At 63.5% G+C, this 16,114-nt stretch overlaps 3 protein-coding genes across 3 annotated transcripts; 1 reads left to right on the top strand and 2 right to left on the bottom strand.

Annotated features, from left to right (window-relative positions):
• Nucleotides 1–58: 58 nt before the first annotated feature.
• COG8 (component of oligomeric golgi complex 8) lies at nucleotides 59–8,488 on the bottom strand (the record flags this gene model as incomplete). The annotated part of the gene is made up of 7 exons (XM_068956333.1): nucleotides 59–511; nucleotides 970–1,529; nucleotides 5,802–6,054; nucleotides 6,240–6,408; nucleotides 6,668–7,486; nucleotides 7,560–7,767; nucleotides 8,175–8,488. Coding segments are annotated over 7 exons (2,481 nt in total), but the record flags the coding sequence as incomplete, so codon positions are not given.
• A 211-nt stretch (nucleotides 8,489–8,699) lies between these two features.
• Nucleotides 8,700–10,330, top strand: NIP7 (nucleolar pre-rRNA processing protein NIP7). The gene is made up of 5 exons (XM_068956454.1): nucleotides 8,700–8,826; nucleotides 9,304–9,390; nucleotides 9,504–9,642; nucleotides 9,721–9,861; nucleotides 9,961–10,330. Exons 1-5 carry the CDS (start codon nucleotides 8,771–8,773, stop codon nucleotides 10,078–10,080), a joined length of 543 nt encoding a protein of 180 aa, XP_068812555.1. The 5' UTR covers nucleotides 8,700–8,770; the 3' UTR covers nucleotides 10,081–10,330.
• A 285-nt stretch (nucleotides 10,331–10,615) lies between these two features.
• TMED6 (transmembrane p24 trafficking protein 6) lies at nucleotides 10,616–14,624 on the bottom strand. Its single transcript, XM_009686996.2, has 4 exons — nucleotides 14,329–14,624; nucleotides 12,191–12,317; nucleotides 11,770–11,921; nucleotides 10,616–11,220 (listed from the first exon to the last, which is right to left on the bottom strand). Exons 1-4 carry the CDS (start codon nucleotides 14,599–14,601, stop codon nucleotides 10,996–10,998), a joined length of 777 nt encoding a protein of 258 aa, XP_009685291.2. The 5' UTR covers nucleotides 14,602–14,624; the 3' UTR covers nucleotides 10,616–10,995.
• Nucleotides 14,625–16,114: the final 1,490 nt, after the last annotated feature.

The raw sequence follows: 16,114 nt of genomic DNA, 5'->3' as shown, positions 1-16,114 counted from the left end.
CACAGCTGTGGCCAGGGTTGGCTTGGGGGGGGGGGCAGGAAGGGCTGGGAGCCGAAGCGGTGTCTGGAAACACTTTGTATTGACTGCAATAAAGCCGAGTTCAGGTCTCCTGGGCTGGGGCTCAGCTGCTGCTCGTCCTCCCCACCAAGCGCTTGTGTCAGGTGCAGCGCCACATCCCGGGGGGGCCCTTAGCACCGCTCCCCCGCGCCGCGGTCCTGCTGCTCCCTGCCTGGCAGCCTGGGCTCTTCCCGTCCGGGTGTGCGGGGAAACCCTCTTCGGCTGCACCGCCGTGCGCGCGCCCAGGGCAGGCGGGCTGCCCCCGGCTCCGCTCCCCGGCGCGAGGCGCAGCGGGGTCACTCGAGGAGCTCCATCCAGTGGACGTTGGTGAAGGTCCGGCTGTCCATCCTGTCGATGTAGAGGATGCCGTCCAGGTGGTCCATCTCGTGCTGGATCACGCGGGCAGCCCAGCCCGTCGCCTCCCAGCTCACCGGCGCCCCGGTCTCGTCCACGCCTAGGACAGGAGCGAGCGCTGGCAAGGCCGGGGGCCCGGGGGGGGGGGGGGGGTTCCAGGCAATGGCCAGGCTGGGGCAGGTGAGGGCAGCCGAGGGGCAGCTGGGGTGTTTTTTGGCCGGGGGGGGGGGGGGGGGGCACTGGCCGTGGTAGGACCAGGCTGGGGTTGGGGGAATCAGGGCTGCTCAGGGCCCTGCGGGAGGAAGGGTGCTGTCTGGGCTGGGGGGGGGGGGGGGGGAACCTTGCAGCAGGTAGATGGGGGAGGGCTGGTTTTGGGGGGGGGGGCAGGACAGGGCAGGGTCCCAGTCTGGTCCCAGTTAGGCAGGACAGGGCAGGGTCTCAGCCCGGGTTTATGGTAGTGGGGGAGCAGGAGCGGGCAGGGTCCCGGTCCGGTCCCGGTTGGGGTGGGGGGAGCAGGGCCCCGGGGGGGGGGGGGGGGCGGCTGGGGCTGGCCCGTACCGGAGACGTGGACGGCCCAGTGGCGCGGGACGCAGGCGGAGAAGCCGCGGATGCTGGCGCAGCCCTCGGGGGCGGTGACGAGACGCGCGTCGAGGACGCGGAGCTGCGGGTTGACGAGGACGCGCAGCGGGAAGGGCTCGAGGCGGCGGGCGCGGCGCAGCGCCGGCGGGCAGCGGCGGCAGCGGGCGGCCGGCAGCTCGGCGGCGAAGACGCGCAGCGGGACGCCCAGCTGCGGGGCGCTGAGGCCCAGGCAGGGCCCGCGGCGCAGCCCGGCCGCCAGCGCCGCCGCCAGCGCCCGCAGCTCGGCGCCGCCCAGGCGCTCGGGGGCCACGGCGGCGGCGGCGGCGCGCAGCACCGGGGCCCCCACCTGGCACACGGCGGCGAACGGCGGCGCCGGCGGGCCCAGCACCCGCCGCTTCAGCGCCTGCCAGTACGTGCGCTCCCGCGCGCCCCACTCCGCCGCGCCGCCGCAGCCCCGCGCCGCCGCCGGGGCCGGGACCGGCAGCCGCAGCCGCCGCCCCGCCGCCGCCGCCAGCGCCATGGCCGCTGCGCGCGCACCGCTGCGCTACGGCGGCCGCGAGGCGCCCGCGCGCGGCCCCACGGGAAGGCGCCGCGGCGACCCCTGGCGGCCCGGCAGGCGCGACCGCCGCCAGCGCCAGCACCCGGGGGGGGGGGGGGGGGGGGCGCGGTGCGCGCGTGCGCGTGGGGCGCTCCGAGCGTGCGCTGCATTCCGCGCGCTGCACCGCCTGTGCACCTGTGCGCTGCACTGCGTGCGTGGGTGCGTGGGTGCACTGTGCGTGCGTGTGCGTGTGCTGTGCGCTGCACTGCGTGGGTGCGTGTGTCGTGTGCACCTGTGCGCTGCACTGCGTGCGTGGGTGCGTGGGTGCACTGTGCGTGCGTGTGCGTGTGCTGTGCGCTGCACTGCGTGGGTGCGTGTGTCGTGTGCACCTGTGCGCTGCACTGCGTGCGTGGGTGCACTGTGCGTGCGTGTGCGTGTGCTGTGCGCTGCACTGCGTGCGTGGGTGCACTGTGCGTGCGTGTGCGTGTGCTGTGCGCTGCACTGCGTGCGTGGGTGCACTGTGCGTGCGTGTGCGTGTGCTGTGCGCTGCACTGCGTGCGTGCATGCATGTCATGTGTGTGCCTGTGCACTGCACTACATGCATGTGCGTGTCATGTGTGTACTGTGCGCTGCACTGCATGCGTGGGTGCACTGTGCGTGCGCGTGCGTGTACTGTGCGCTGCACTGCGTGGGTGCGTGTGCGTGTGGGTGCGTGTGTCGTGTGCACCTGTGCGCTGAACTGCGTGCGTGGGTGCGTGGGTGTACTGTGCGTGCGTGTGCGTGTGCTGTGCACTGCGTGTGTGGGTGTGGGTGCGTGTGTGTGTCATGTGTACTGTGCGCTGCACTGCGTGCGTGTCATGTGTGTACTGTGCGCTGCACTGCGTGCGTGCATACTGAGTACTGCACTGTGTGTGTGTGTGTGTGTGTGTGTGTGTGTGTGTGTGTGTGTGTGTGTGTGTGTGCGCGTGCATGTCGTGTGTACTGTGCGCTGCACTGCGTGCGTGCGTGTGGGTGCGTGTGTGTCATGTGCACCTGTGCGCTGCACTGCGTGCGTGGGTGCGTGAGTGCACTGTGCGTGCGTGTGCATGTACTGTGCGCTGCACTGCGTGGGTGCGTGTGCACTGCGTGTGCGTGTGGGTGCGTGTGTGTCATGTGTACCGTGCGCTGCACTGCATGCGTGGGTGCGTGGGTGTACTGTGCGTGCGTGTGCGTGTACTGTGCGCTGCACTGTGTGGGTGTCATGTGTACTGTGCGCTGCACTGCGTGCGTGCGTGTCATGTGTGCACCTATGCGCTGCACTGCATGCATGTGTGTCATGTGTGTACTGTGCGCTGCACTGCGTGCGTGCATGCGTGTCATGTGTGTACCTGTGCACTGCACTGCATGCATGTGCGTGTCATGTGTGTACTGTGCGCTGCACTGTGTGCGTGCATGTGTACTGAGTACTGCACTGCGTGTGTGTGTGTGTGCATGTGTGTACTGCGTGCGTGCGTGTGTGTGCGTGCATGTCGTGTGTACTGTGCGCTGCACTGCGTGCGTGCGTGTGCGTGTGGGTGCGTGCGTGTGCATGTACTGTGCGCTGCACTGCGTGGGTGCGTGTGCACTGCGTGTGCGTGTGGGTGCGTGTGTGTCATGTGTACCGTGCGCTGCACTGCATGCGTGGGTGCGTGGGTGTACTGTGCGTGCGTGTGCGTGTACTGTGCGCTGCACTGCGTGCGTGCATGCGTGTCATGTGTGCACCTGTGCACTGCACTGCATGCATGTGCGTGTCATGTGTGTACTGTGCGCTGCACTGCGTGCATGTGTACTGAGTACTGCACTGCGTGTGTGTGTGTGTGTGTGTGTGCGTGCGTGCATACGTCATGTGTGCACCTGTGCGCTGCACTGCGTGTGTGTGCATGTGTGTACTGCGTGCGTGCGTGTGTGCGCGTCGTGTGTGTGTGCCTGTGCGCTGCACTGCGTGCGTGCATGCGTGTGCGTCACGTGTGCCTGTGCGCTGCACTGCGTGCATGCGTGATGTGTGTACTGTGCGCATGTCATGTGTGCACCTGTGCACTGCACTGCATGCATGTGCGTTATGTGTGTACTGTGCGCTGCACTGCGTGTGCATGCATGTGCGTGTCGTGTACTGTGCGCTGCACTGCGTGCGTGCATGCGTGTGCGTGTCATGTGTGTGCCTGTGCGCTGCACTGTGTGCGTCGTGTGTGTGCCTGTGCGCTGCACTGCGTGCGTGGGTGCACTGTGCGTGCGTGTGCGTGTACTGTGCGCTGCACTGCGTGTGTGTGGGTGCGTGTGGGTGCATGTGTGTGTCGTGTACTGTGCGCTGCACTGCGTGCGTGCGTGTCATGTGTGCACCTGTGCACTTCACTGCATGCGTGTCATGTGTGTACTGTGCGCTGCACTGCGTGCGTGCGTACTGAGTACTGCACTGCGTGTGTGTGTGCGTGTGTGTGTGTGCGTGCATGTCGTGTGTACTGTGCGCTGCACTGCGTGCATGTGTGTGCGTGTCATGTGTGTACTGTGTGCTGCACTGCGTGTGTGCATGTGTGGGTGCGCGTCATGTGTGTACCTGTGCGCTGCACTGCGTGTGTGTGCGTGTACTGTGTGCTGCACTGCGTGTGTGCATCATGCGTGCACCTGTGTGCTGCACTGCGTGTGTGTGCGTGTACTGTGTGCTGCACTGCGTGTGTGCGTCATGTGTGCACCTGTGTGCTGCACTGCGTATGTCATGTGTGTACTGCGTGTGTGTGTGTCTGTGCGTGTCATGTGTGTACTGTGCGCTGCACTGCGTGTGTGCATGCGTCATGTGTGCACCTGTGCGCTGCACTGCATGTGTGTGTGTCCTGTGTGTACTATGCGCTGCACTGCGTGCGTGCATGCATGTCATGTGTGCACCTGTGCGCTGCACTGCGTGTGTGTGTGCATGTCATGTGTGTACTGCGTGCATGCGTGTGTGCGTCGTGTGTGTGCCTGTGCGCTGCACTGCGTGCGTGCATGCGTGTGCGTCACGTGTGCCTGTGCGCTGCACTGCGTGAGTGCATGCGTGTGCATCATGTGTGTACCTGTGTGCTGCACTGCGTGCGTGTCATGTGTGTACCTGTGTTGCACTGCGCGCATCACACATGTGTACCTGTGTGTTGCATTGCATGTGTGTCACACGTATGTACCTGTGTGTTGCACTGCGTGTCACACGTGTGTGTGTGTGTGTGTGTGTTGCATTGTGGGTACATGCATGTATTATATTGCGTGTGTGTCACACGTGCGTACCTGTGTGTTGCACTGCATGTGTGTGTGTATTGCATTGTGGGTACATGCACGTGTATTGCATTGCATGTGTGCATATGTGTGTATTGCATTGTGTTTGCACGAGTTTGTGTATCACACACGTGTACCTGTGTGCATATCACACTGCATATGTGCATGCGTGTATGGCATTGCATGTGTGCATATTGCATTGCATGTGTGTGCAGCACGTGTACGTGTGTGCACGTATGGCACTGTATGTGCACTACACGTGTACATGTGTGCATGTATGGCACTGCATGTGTGCGTATGTCTCTACTGCACTGCATGTGCATGTATGTGTGTGCGTGTGTGCATTACACCGCATGCGTACATGCGTGTTTCCTAGCGCACGCCGTCCCCGACAGCAGCAGCACAGGGCAGCAGGGCGCACACGTACATGCACCACAGCCGCGAGGCAGCACGCAGGGGACCCCACCTGACCCCCGCAGAGAGCGCGGACAAGGCGGGCACAGCGGCAGCAGGGGGACGGGGCGCGGCGAGGACGTTACCTGCGCGGAGCCGCGGCCCCTCGCCCTGCGCACGGGACGCTGCGGGAAGGCCCGCGAGGCCGAGGCAGCACGCTCTGCCGGGCAGGCGGCGGCGGGGGCAGCACCAGCGGCCGAGCCTCTCCCGGCCCCGGGGGGAAGAACTCCAGCTCCGAGCAGGAGCCGGGGCAGCACAGCAGCCAGGGCAGACGCGGAGGAGCTTTATTATGTAGTGCTCAGCCCTTCCCAACAGAAGGGACACAACAAGCCGCCGGCATGGAGGGCAGGGGTCCTGTTCCCAGAGGGCTCCAGGGCCCGCGGCCGGGCTAGGTCGCTCCCCTCACCCAGCAAGACCAGCTCCTCTCCCCCGACGGCCTCAGACTCCAGCGTGCTGCGGCCTGCCCAGCCCCGCACTCAGCCCCGCCGGCATCCCGGCCTCGCGTGTCCCCAGCCACCAGGGCTGCCCGGAGCCAGGAGAGCGCGTGGCACACTGCCGCTGCGGCTAGCTCGCGGCCGTGGGCTCCGCAGGGCTCGCCTCCCCCAGCACGGTGGGGGGCAGACCGGGCACATCCTCCTCCCGCGCGTACTGCGGGGGTCCCGGGGCTGCTGCCGGCGGGGGGCTCTCCGGGGCTGGCTGCTCACCCGGCACCAGATCCGCCTCTCGCGCCGGCAGGATGAAGGCCAGGGGCTCCTTGACGGTTCCGACATCGACGCAGCCCAGCCTGCAGAAGCGCTGCAGCTGGGTGGCGGGGACCCCTGCGGGAGAGCGGAGGGGACTCTCAGGTCTGCCACCAGCAGGACTCGCCAGCGAGAAACCAGAGCAGGGAGCACAAGACCGCGAAGGGACCAAGCGCAGGGTCCCCAGCGTGTCTCCCAGCAACGCTGGCTCCAGCTCCTCCCATCAGCTCCCCCCAGAGGAGCGCCGAGACCAGGAACCTTACCCAGCGCCTGCGCTATCTGGGCCGGAGGAAAGAGGACCTGGAGGCAGCGGTTAAGGTAGGGGAGCAGATCTTCCAGGAACACGGTGCAGAACTGGACAAAGAGCTCCTGCTCACGGCTGCTGAAGGCTGCCTCCTCTGCCCGATGAAAGGCCAGGATTATTTTGGTCACCTGGGGTGAAAAGACAAAGTAATTAATTCCTTGATCACATCCCCAGCCCAGACAAGACAGAATTGAGGGCCCGGAGAGCCCCGCGCGTCTCGGAGAAAACAGCCGCTTCTGCTCCTCGGCGCCAGGCTCCCAGGCTCAGCTATGCAGACTAGCAGACGGGCCGTGAGGAAACCACCCTTGTTTCCTTCTGCTCTGTTCTGCCACGGCGAAGCCAAAAGCTCCGCAGAGCGAGGCACAGCTCCGGCCCCGGGAGCCTCACCTGGCCGAGAGCGTCCTCCAGGCAGGTGGTGACATCCTGGGCCAGGGCCACGGGGCAGCAGAGCCGCAGGTCGTTGAAGGCGACGAGGAGGTTGTTCAGGAAGCAGGCGAGGGGCGGGAAGTCCAGCAGCACCATGGGCGGCTGCAGGGTCCCCGGCTGGGCCGTCGGCACTGCCACCGCGACGGTGCTGCCCAGCACGGCTGGGGCGGAGATGAGCGTGTAGGAATTCATCTCTTCCTGGAATTTCTCCACGGCCTCTTCGACCGCTTTCCTGAAAGCACTGATGGTGACGCGCTGGAAGATGGGGGCCAGCTGCCCGCGGAAGTCAGCACCCACCCTGCTGAAGGAGAGGCCGAAGTACATGCACTGGCCCAGCAGTGAATCCAGACGGCCGCCCACCCCGCGCTGGAGGTCGCCCTCCAGCACCTGCAGGAACTCGGAGACCTTCTGCAGCACCCAGCCGTGGAATATGGCCCCCTCGTTGAGGACCTGTTCGTCAGGGGGCAGGAGCGGCTCCTCGTCGGAGAAGATGGCGCGATACTGCGTGATGATGTCGAAGAGGTGGACGCGGCAGGCCTCGATGGTCTTGGTGATGTGGAAATAGGGATCGTCGTCTGGAATGGAGGCCTGGATGGAGCGCAGCCAGGCGTCCCGCGCCTGCAGGAACTTGATGCGCAGCTCGGCCTCCGTGAAGACGTCCATGCGCCGCAGGTAGCCGATGACCCGCAGGCAGGCTGGCAGCTGGATGTTGGTGCGTAGCTGCTGGATGAGCTGGTTCAGCATCAGCTGGGTGGACTGGCGGACTTCATCCACGATACCCTGGGGACAGGGAGACAGCCTCAGCCACGGGCGCCACGAAGCAGCTGCGGGGCCGGGGCGGAGCAGGGCGCACCTGGATCACGGGGATGGCGCTGTGCTTCCTCTCCAGCCGGCGCACATAGGCGGCGAGCTCCAGCGCCTCCTCGTAGTAGCCATTGCGGACGCAGGTGTCCATGAGCTGCGGGATCTCCAGGATCTCCAGGATCTCCGTGTGCCGGTTCAGCGTCAGGCTGTTCATGCGCCGGCTGCAGGCGATCTCCTCGGCATCTCGCACGAAGTTCCTGTGCGATCGGGACGGGATCAGCGCGAGGGCCCGCTCCCCGCGCCAGCCCCAGGCCGCGGGCAGGCAGCTCCCTCACCGGGGCCCCCAGGGACCCTCCCACCCCCGCCGGCCTCTCCCCGTCCCTGGCTCCAGCGTTGCCCAGGGCCTCTTCCCAGCCCCAGTCCCTGCTCCCCCCCCCGCCCTCATTGGAGCCGCTGCCCCAGGGAGCCCCCCACCCCCGTTCCTGGGTCTTCAGCCCCCCCGCTCCCAGGGCCGCTCCCCACCTCTGCCCCGGGCTCCCGCCGTGGCCGGGGCATCTGCCGGGACGCTGCCCGCCCCCAGCCTCAGCCTGTCCCCCGGCCCCCGCGCACCCTTCGGGGGCCCGGCCGCCCCCCGCCCCCCGGGCTCCCCCGGCCCGGCCCGCACCGGCAGGCCTCCTGGAGGGCGGGCAGGCGGGCCAGCAGGCTGCCGAGGCGGCGCTCGATGCCGCCGAAGCCGCGGCCGGCGCGGCCGGTGCACTCGGCGGAGCGGATGAAGGCCCGGTAGTGCTCGAAGGCCAGGCGCCGCGTCTGCGCCCCGACCCGCGCCCGCTCCGCCGCCAGCCGCGCCGGCTCCCGGCCCAGCGCCGCCAGCCCCAGCGCCGCCAGCTCCGCCAGGTAGGCGGACAGCTCGGCGCCGCCGGGCCCGGCCGCCGCCGCGCCGCCCAGCAGCCAGGCCAGCAGGCTGGCCTCCTCCGCCGCCGCCGCCGCCGCCGCCATGCCGCCGCTCTGCCCGCCGCGCCGCGCCTCGCTGGCCCGCGCCGACGCCGCTCTGCCCGCCGCGCCGCCCCTCGCTGACGCCGCTCTGCCCGCCGCGCCGCCCCTCGCTGGCCCGCGCCGACGCCGCTCTGCCCGCCGCGCCGCCCCTCGCTGGCCCGCGCCGACGCCGCTCTGCCCGCCGCGCCGCCCCCTCGCTGGCCCGCACTTCCGCTTCCGCAGCCTGCGTTTCCGCTTCCGGGCGCGGCCCCGCGTGCGCACGGGGCGATGCGGCCGCTGACGGAGGCGGAGACGCGCGCGGTCTTCGAGAAGCTCGGGAGATAGTGAGGGAGCGACAGAGGGACCGGGAGACAGTGAGGGAGCGGGGGGACGGGAGGGGGACCGGGAGATAGGGCGGGACGGGGAGAGGGACTGGAACCGGGAGACAGCGAGGGAGCGGGGGGACAGGGGAATGGGAGATAATGAGGGAGCAGGAGCGGACGCAGGGGCGGGTTGAGTGGAGATAGCGGCGACTGCGGGATAGGGGGGAACTGAGGGATGGGGAGGGGTCCAGGACCTGGGGACACCGGGACCAGCAGGGGCCTGGGACGGGGTCAGCAGTGCTGAGGAGACAAGGAGATCCTGAGGGCACGGGGGGAGTGGGGACTGAGGATGCACTCGGCGGCGGAGGGGGGGACCGAGGGGCAGCAGAGGGGTTGGGGGGGCGCGTGTGTCCGAGGGCCTCGGGTGGGACGGGGGCCGCTGTGGGGCAGGGCCGGCTGGGCAGCAGGCGGCCGGGCACTCACAGCCTCTCCCCGCAGCATTGGCGAGAACATCCAGCTGCTGGTGGACCGGCCCGATGGCACCTACTGCTTCCGCCTGCACCGGGACCGCGTCTACTACGTGAGGTGAGCGGGGCCATGGCGCTGGGGGAGCGCTGGGCCAGGCTGGAAAGCGGTTGCAGGCACGTGTGGCCCTCCCGGCTCGGGAGCTGCTGCAGCCCTGCCCCCTCTCTCCTCAGTGAGAAGCTGCTGAAGGTGGCCACAAGCATCCCCCGGGAGAGCCTGGTCGCGCTGGGCACCTGCTTCGGCAAGTTCACCAAAACGCAGAAGTTCCGGCTCAACGTCACGGCCCTGGACTTCCTCGCACCCTACGCCAAGGTGGGACGTGGCCCCCGCAGCCCAGCCCCATGCGCCCCGGCCCCCGCAGCCCCTCACCTCTCTGTGCCTCTCTCACAGTACAAGGTCTGGGTGAAGCCTGGCTCGGAGCAGTCCTTTCTCTATGGCAACCACGTGCTGAAGTCCGGCCTGGGCCGCATCACGGAGAACACGGCCCAGTACCAGGGCGTGGTGGTGTACTCCATGGCCGATGTCCCGCTGGTGAGTGGCTGGGCCTGGCTCCAGCAGGCTCCGGTGGGGGGGGACACAGCTGCTGGGGTGAGAAACTCCCCGTCCTTCTCACCTCTCCTTCATCCGCAGGGATTTGGGGTAGCTGCAAAGTCCACCCAGGACTGCCGGAAGGTGGACCCCATGGCGATCGTGGTGTTTCACCAGGCTGACGTTGGAGAGTACGTGCGGAGCGAGGACACGCTGACTTAAGGGAGTTGTGCGCTCCGAAGATGTGAGTGATTCTGGGCAGAACGGACCTTGTCCCGTGCCATCTGCGTGCTGCCGGCACACGGGGCAGCAGGGAGCCTGCCCCACGCGGGGCGGTAGGAGGCAGCAGCGCTGCCCCACACCTGCTGGGCCCCGGGGGGTCCTGCCGCTGTGAACAGGAGATGGCGCTCCCCAGAGTGGCAGGTTTGGCGTTGCAATTACATAAAGCCGTTTCCCCCTCTCGTTAACTGTCTTTTGTCTTGTGCAGCGCTTCAGGGTGTCCGTCCTCATCCCCCATGCTGAGGGTTGATTTATGTTTTGAGTTTTCCTTGCTCAGGTTGGTGTCAGATGGTAACACACGCAGAGTGTGAATCCACAGGGATCTGCGTCAAATCAAGCAGCCAGGGCTCGTGGGGAGGCAGCCTGGCAAAGCTGACAGCTGTGCTTCCCTGGGAGGGAGGAAGCAGGCAGGCAGCTACCTGCAGGGCAGGTCTTGCTTCGCTTCGGCTTGCAGGGGATGGACTGCAGCCAGCGCTCTCTGATTGTGCCAGGGGTTTGTTTATTGTGTTTCTAAGAGGAAAGGCATGTTAATACTCTGTCTTTAAAGATTGGTAGAGATATAACATTGTTCCCAACAAACACAAAGTTAAGGCAATTACTTCAAGCTTTTTTCCTTCAAAGTGATATCAGTAGAGGCAGGGCTAGAGCTGAGTAGGAAGGAGCCCAGGGAATTCTGTGCATCCAGCTGCACTGCCTCCTCCCTGAGACAGAACCGGGTCCTCCCCTCCCCGTCCTGCGGCAGCAGGGGGACTGGTGTGAAGATGCAGAGGAGCAATTCAGTTCCTGTTGGCTGCAGGCAGAGGCAGGCTGGGTGCTGGTGCTGCCAGCTGTGTGGGATGTTGGTGGTGCTCAGAGCCCCTAGCACCTTGGCCTGGTAGTGGGCTGCACAGCAAAGAGCCGCTTCAAGAAGTAGAGCTGTAGCACCCCAGAGAAGACAATAACGCAGCTCTGAGCCAGTGACCACCAGTTGACATAGTTGTAGTTGGACTCGAGGAGGAAGGAGTCAGCCCCTTTCCTCATCCGGGCGAAGTTGTAAAACCTCCACATGTGGAAGATGTGGACCTGCAGCTTCCGCATGCTGACCTGCGGCCAGAGCGAGGGGCGAGAGGAGGAACCTCAGCAGCTGCAGGACGCACTGCTGCAGCAGCTGCACTGGGTAGAGACTGTGGTAGGAACACCCTGACAGTTAGCTATGGGGTTCCCAGCCTCAGACAGACCATGGGCTGCGTCGCCCAGCACCAGCCCTGCTGGGAGCCGGTGGTGGGAACAAGGCCCTGGGCACTACAGGCTGGTAGTTGCAGCGTGCTTTTAAGTGCTAGCAGTGATAGACTCTTCAATTCCCAGCGGAAGGACTTGCCCTTCCCCTGTGCAGCCTCAGCAGGCTAGAGGCCAGCAGGGGAGCGGTGAACCGCTGGTAGCTCCTGGCATGCCAGTGCAGGTTCCCGTAACCGACTGCCACTTTTTCATCCTGCCTAGCTCCTGGCTGTCAAAGCCAAACACCTTGAGGTCCCCATCCATTTCCAGAATGAAGCTGCTCCATTAAATTTTGCTGTTGTCTTCCTGTCAAGCCAGGTTTTGTCTTTGTGACCCATGTGCTATTTCAAAACACTCTGTGGTAGAAGTGGCACTTACCCCGATGGCATCCAGGGTGTCATTCAACTGTTTCCTCTCTTCCTGTTGCTCATTCTCCACATCAAAGCCTTGGTAGTACACACCAAAGTTGAGATAAACCTGCATGAAGCCAAAGTGGTTGTGCTGGTTGTCCAGGCACAGCTGGTAGAAACCTGCAGAGAGAAGTGGGGATTTTGGTTCCCTGAGTCAAACAGCTGCTGACAGACAGAACCATGCCCCTCGCTCGACTCTAATCCCATCTGTGAGGGAGTGAGACCTATCTTATGGATGAATCAATACTCTAGGAGATTTTGCTGTCTAGGCCAGCTCAGAGATGCATGCTAGCTGGGGAGCTCACAGCCTTCAGACTCCAGTCAGCATCAGTCTCTTAATTGCCTGCAGCTCTCAGAAGGGCCCAGGAAGGGACTAGGGTAGCTGAGACCTGTCTCCTTGGTTGGAAAGTTGATCTGTCCTCGCACGTGCTGGGAAGAACCAAGCCGGAAGCCATTGGGGTCATTCACCGTGGCCAAGATGTGCCTGTTGCTCGCCATCCCTGATGCCCACTGCACCTAGAGGCAGGAAACAGATGGAAGTGCAGGAGCTCCGCTCTCACCTAGCGGAGACCTGTGAGCACTGCTGCCCAGTAGCTGTAAGAGTCCATCAGGATCGCACTGCTAGAAATCCTGTGGCTGCTCTAAGGGGGAGTCCACCCTCCGAGGGCAGCCCAGGCTGTGTTTGAGCCAGACACACTGAGGACCAGTCCCAGAGCCAGCCTGGTTGGAGTTACAGCATGACCGGTGGCCGGACCATGCTGGCAATCCAATCCCTCAGCAGAGGGGATGCCATTTCCCAAGTGCCTCCCGCAGGGCATTGCCAAATCAGTCTGGAGGAAGGCGTGCAGGAAGGGGAAGGCAGATGGAGCCAGCGCTGTGCACGTTTAACAGCGTTACATGGTGGAAGAGAACAGTTTCCCATGGAAAGGAGACTCAGCCACGTCTGTTTCTGCTTCCAGTGCAAGAGTCCAGTGCCAGAGACCACCCTGCGGGAGATGTGGAGCACAGGGACCCTGCTGGCTCTCTCTGACACCATCCTTTCCAGTCGCACAGAGATGCACATGCTCCACTTTCCCTAGCAAATACAGTTCCTTCTTCCACCTCTCTGCCCTTCCTGGGAGCCCAGGCTGGCAGCGGTGAGGTGCTGACCTGGGAACTATCTACTCCTTCCAGACCTCTGCGATTATCTGAGGAGCTCCCTCTCCTTTGCCAGGGTGTTCACCTCCACCATTCCCCAGGGACCTTCGTGTGCCTGACTCAGCACCCCAGGAAAGAGAGAAACCTCTTTCCTGGTTTCCTGGAAAAGAGAGCATATTGGCTCTGCCCTGCAGCCAGGGATGAAAACGTCTTTTCCAGTGAGCTGCCAGTTCCACATAAAGAGACAAAAAAATTCACAGGCCCGAGTAACTTAACCCCTTAGTTCCCCATCCTCATTCCTGCAGCGCTGCTGGTGGCAGCGCAGACCCGAGCGGGGCCTTGGCCATTGCCCTGCCCAGCTGCAGGCAGGGGACGAGGGTCTGCGCTGCGGCAGCTCCCGGGCCAGGACTGCAGACCGCGTGCGTGCAGTCAGCCTCGCAGAGGGTCTCCCCGCCCGGCGGTTCAACCTGGCTCCTTGCCGTTAGGATTCAGCACAGCCAGGACTGCCACTGAGACGCTGCTGCTCGGCGCTGGAGCTTTGGGGCCGGCAGGCAGGAGACCACAGCTGGAGATGGGGCTGGGCTGGCGCTCGGTCGCTAGGGCTGTTCCCACACGCGAGTTCCTGCACACACCGCTCTGCCCAGCGCTCCCTCCTGCTGAAGCAAGTGCGTCTCAAACGCTGGACACTGTTGTGCCCACGCTCTCCTTCAATCAGCCTAGTGTAAACAGCAGATAAAGGGGCTGGAGTTTCCCTCATGGAAAGGGGACAAGCAGATATGGCTGTGCCCAGGAGACCTTCAACACTCCTGCTCGCAGCTCAGAGGAGAGCGGAGATCTTGTGTAACAGCCTCCAACCCGCTCGGCCCAGAGCGGAGCTCCCCGCAGCACTGAGGCCTCACACGCGCTCATAGCTCCTTGTGAGCTCCCGCAGGTGCCCTGGGCCAATGCCTGGAGCTCTCAGCGCCCGCAGCTCCTTCTGCTCGCGCACACACTCGAGCGTGCGGCAGCCCCGAGAGCCAGGCTCGCTGGCATCAGCTATTTACAGTTTTACAACAGGTATTTTTAACAATGAATAGGATCAACAGTGAGAGAGGAAACTGCCTAAAGACCACGGCCCCTGAAACCCGCCATCTGTGTCACTGCTAAAATTCCCTGTTGCCACTGATGACCTTCCCCATGCAAGGCAAGCCACTGCCACCCCCGGACAGCCAGTCTGGGATTCAGCTGGCACATACATTTCACCCCAACAAGGTCTTTTTCCATGCCTAAGCCCAGTGCTGACCGCACGATCACACAGACTGAGGACTGTCCACCAAAGGGCTTGTCGCACCCTCCGAGGGGACAGCTGGCATCGGATCAGTCCTTGGGGGCAGCATCCCCCAATACTCACCTCATAGCTGAAGAAGAAGTTGCCGCTCTGGTGTGCGAACTGCCAGAAGCACTCCATGGTGCCCGCAGGGACGACGACGGCGAAGTCGTAGCGATCGGCCCCGCGGAACAGAGGCTCATCGCTGGACCCACGCAGGGGCTCCGTCTTGGGGCACCCCGCAGGGCCCAGCAGCCCCAGCGCCAGCAGACCCAACAGGAACATGCTGCTTTCAAGCCTTCGGTGCTCCAGCTGGGGCGGGCAGGAGCAGGGATCCAAGGTGGCAGCGGTAATCATTAACTGTGCTCCTGCTCTCCCATTTGCTCTGCAGTTTCAGTCAGCAGCACTTGGGCTTGGAACAGGCTCCGCTCCTCAAGGTGATGCCAGCAGGATCTGATCCACTTTGTCCACATTAGAGCTTAGCAAATTGAACCCTTTTGCAGAAAGGCTGCTGCCTAAGTATCACAGTCACCAGCAGCACCTTCTGGCTGCACAAAGCCGGTCCTTTGTTCTCAGACAGCTTTGCAGCCTAACAATCTGCCACTCTGCGACTTGCAAACAAGCAAATTAAGCATGAAAAGACAAGAGTTTAAGTACAGGACACATGCACAGCCCCACACAGGCCAGCTGAGCAGGGTGCGTGCTGTCCCCTCACTGCCACGCTCTCAGACATAGCGAGCTTCCGGTCATGGGCTGCCATACCCTCCCCGTGGAGCCTAGGGCAGAAGCAGAACATGCTCTGCCCCTTGCAGGATGAGGGGTTTTCCTTCCACCTGGGCATGGTACAGGGCAGGAAAGACAGGCGCTTTCTCATATTGGCAGTTACTGATCCAGCTTTTGGTCCACAAGAAGCAACTCGGCCCCAGAAAAGGATTCTGCAAGCTCAAGGTAATCCTTACTAGCCAAAACTACTGCAGCCCAAGGGAAATACCTGTAGCAGAGGGGGAGGGAAATGAGCGGCCACAAACAGGTGACAGGGAAGCTCGTTCCAGCAGCTGCTGCTCCTGAAGGACAGAGAGGAAGCAGGTGTTTCAGAAGGGACTTCTACCCAACCCTTGCTCTAAGGGAAGCCAGCAGGAACATGGCCAAAGGAGGCATTTCTTCAGCTGGACCAGAACGTTGATTTTTAAAAAATTAAACTCACTGGTGAGGGCAGAAGGAGATAATGTCACATTAAATCTCTCCAGAACCTGCCCTTTCTGTGTTGCACCACTGCAGGTCTGCTCTCACAGTACCTGCCCGTCCACCATTCAGGCTTTTGCTAGTCTGTTAACTTATCCGACTGCTCCCTGTGGCTGACCGAGAAGGAAGGTACAGCACATCACCTACCCCAGGGCCTAGCATCGGGCATTGGCTGTGACCCATGCTTCTCTGGACTGAACTGAAAGGTTACATCTGCCAAACTGGCACTTGGCCAGCAGGGCTCTTTCACCTTTGCACAACTGCTCCTTTGCAACTGCTCGGTTGGCTTTCAGACAGCAGAGTTGCCCACACATTAGCTCTCAGCTCAAGCACACCCCCCTCTCCACCAACCTTAAGTGCAACAGCTACAGAATAATGGGAAAGTAATGAGCCTGGCTGGGCTTCTCCTACCATTTCTGGCATTGCCTCATTCACTGCAACTCACCTAGAAACTGAGGCTGCTTTTAGAAGATGCCTCCATACACACCCTGCCCTTTGCCTTCTACAGGGCTACAATCCAGAAGCTACCATTTCATCTCTGTGCCTATGAGGCAGCATCTCCTCCCTTCAGGGGATCATTGTTCCACCCCTACACAGTTCCTGACACAGCTGGCTCAGGAAGCAAATA

This window comes from Struthio camelus, chromosome 10 (genome assembly GCF_040807025.1).
Source record: "Struthio camelus isolate bStrCam1 chromosome 10, bStrCam1.hap1, whole genome shotgun sequence".
Classification (NCBI taxonomy): Eukaryota; Metazoa; Chordata; class Aves; order Struthioniformes; family Struthionidae; genus Struthio; species Struthio camelus.
This window is presented reverse-complemented; position numbering and strand designations above follow the sequence as displayed.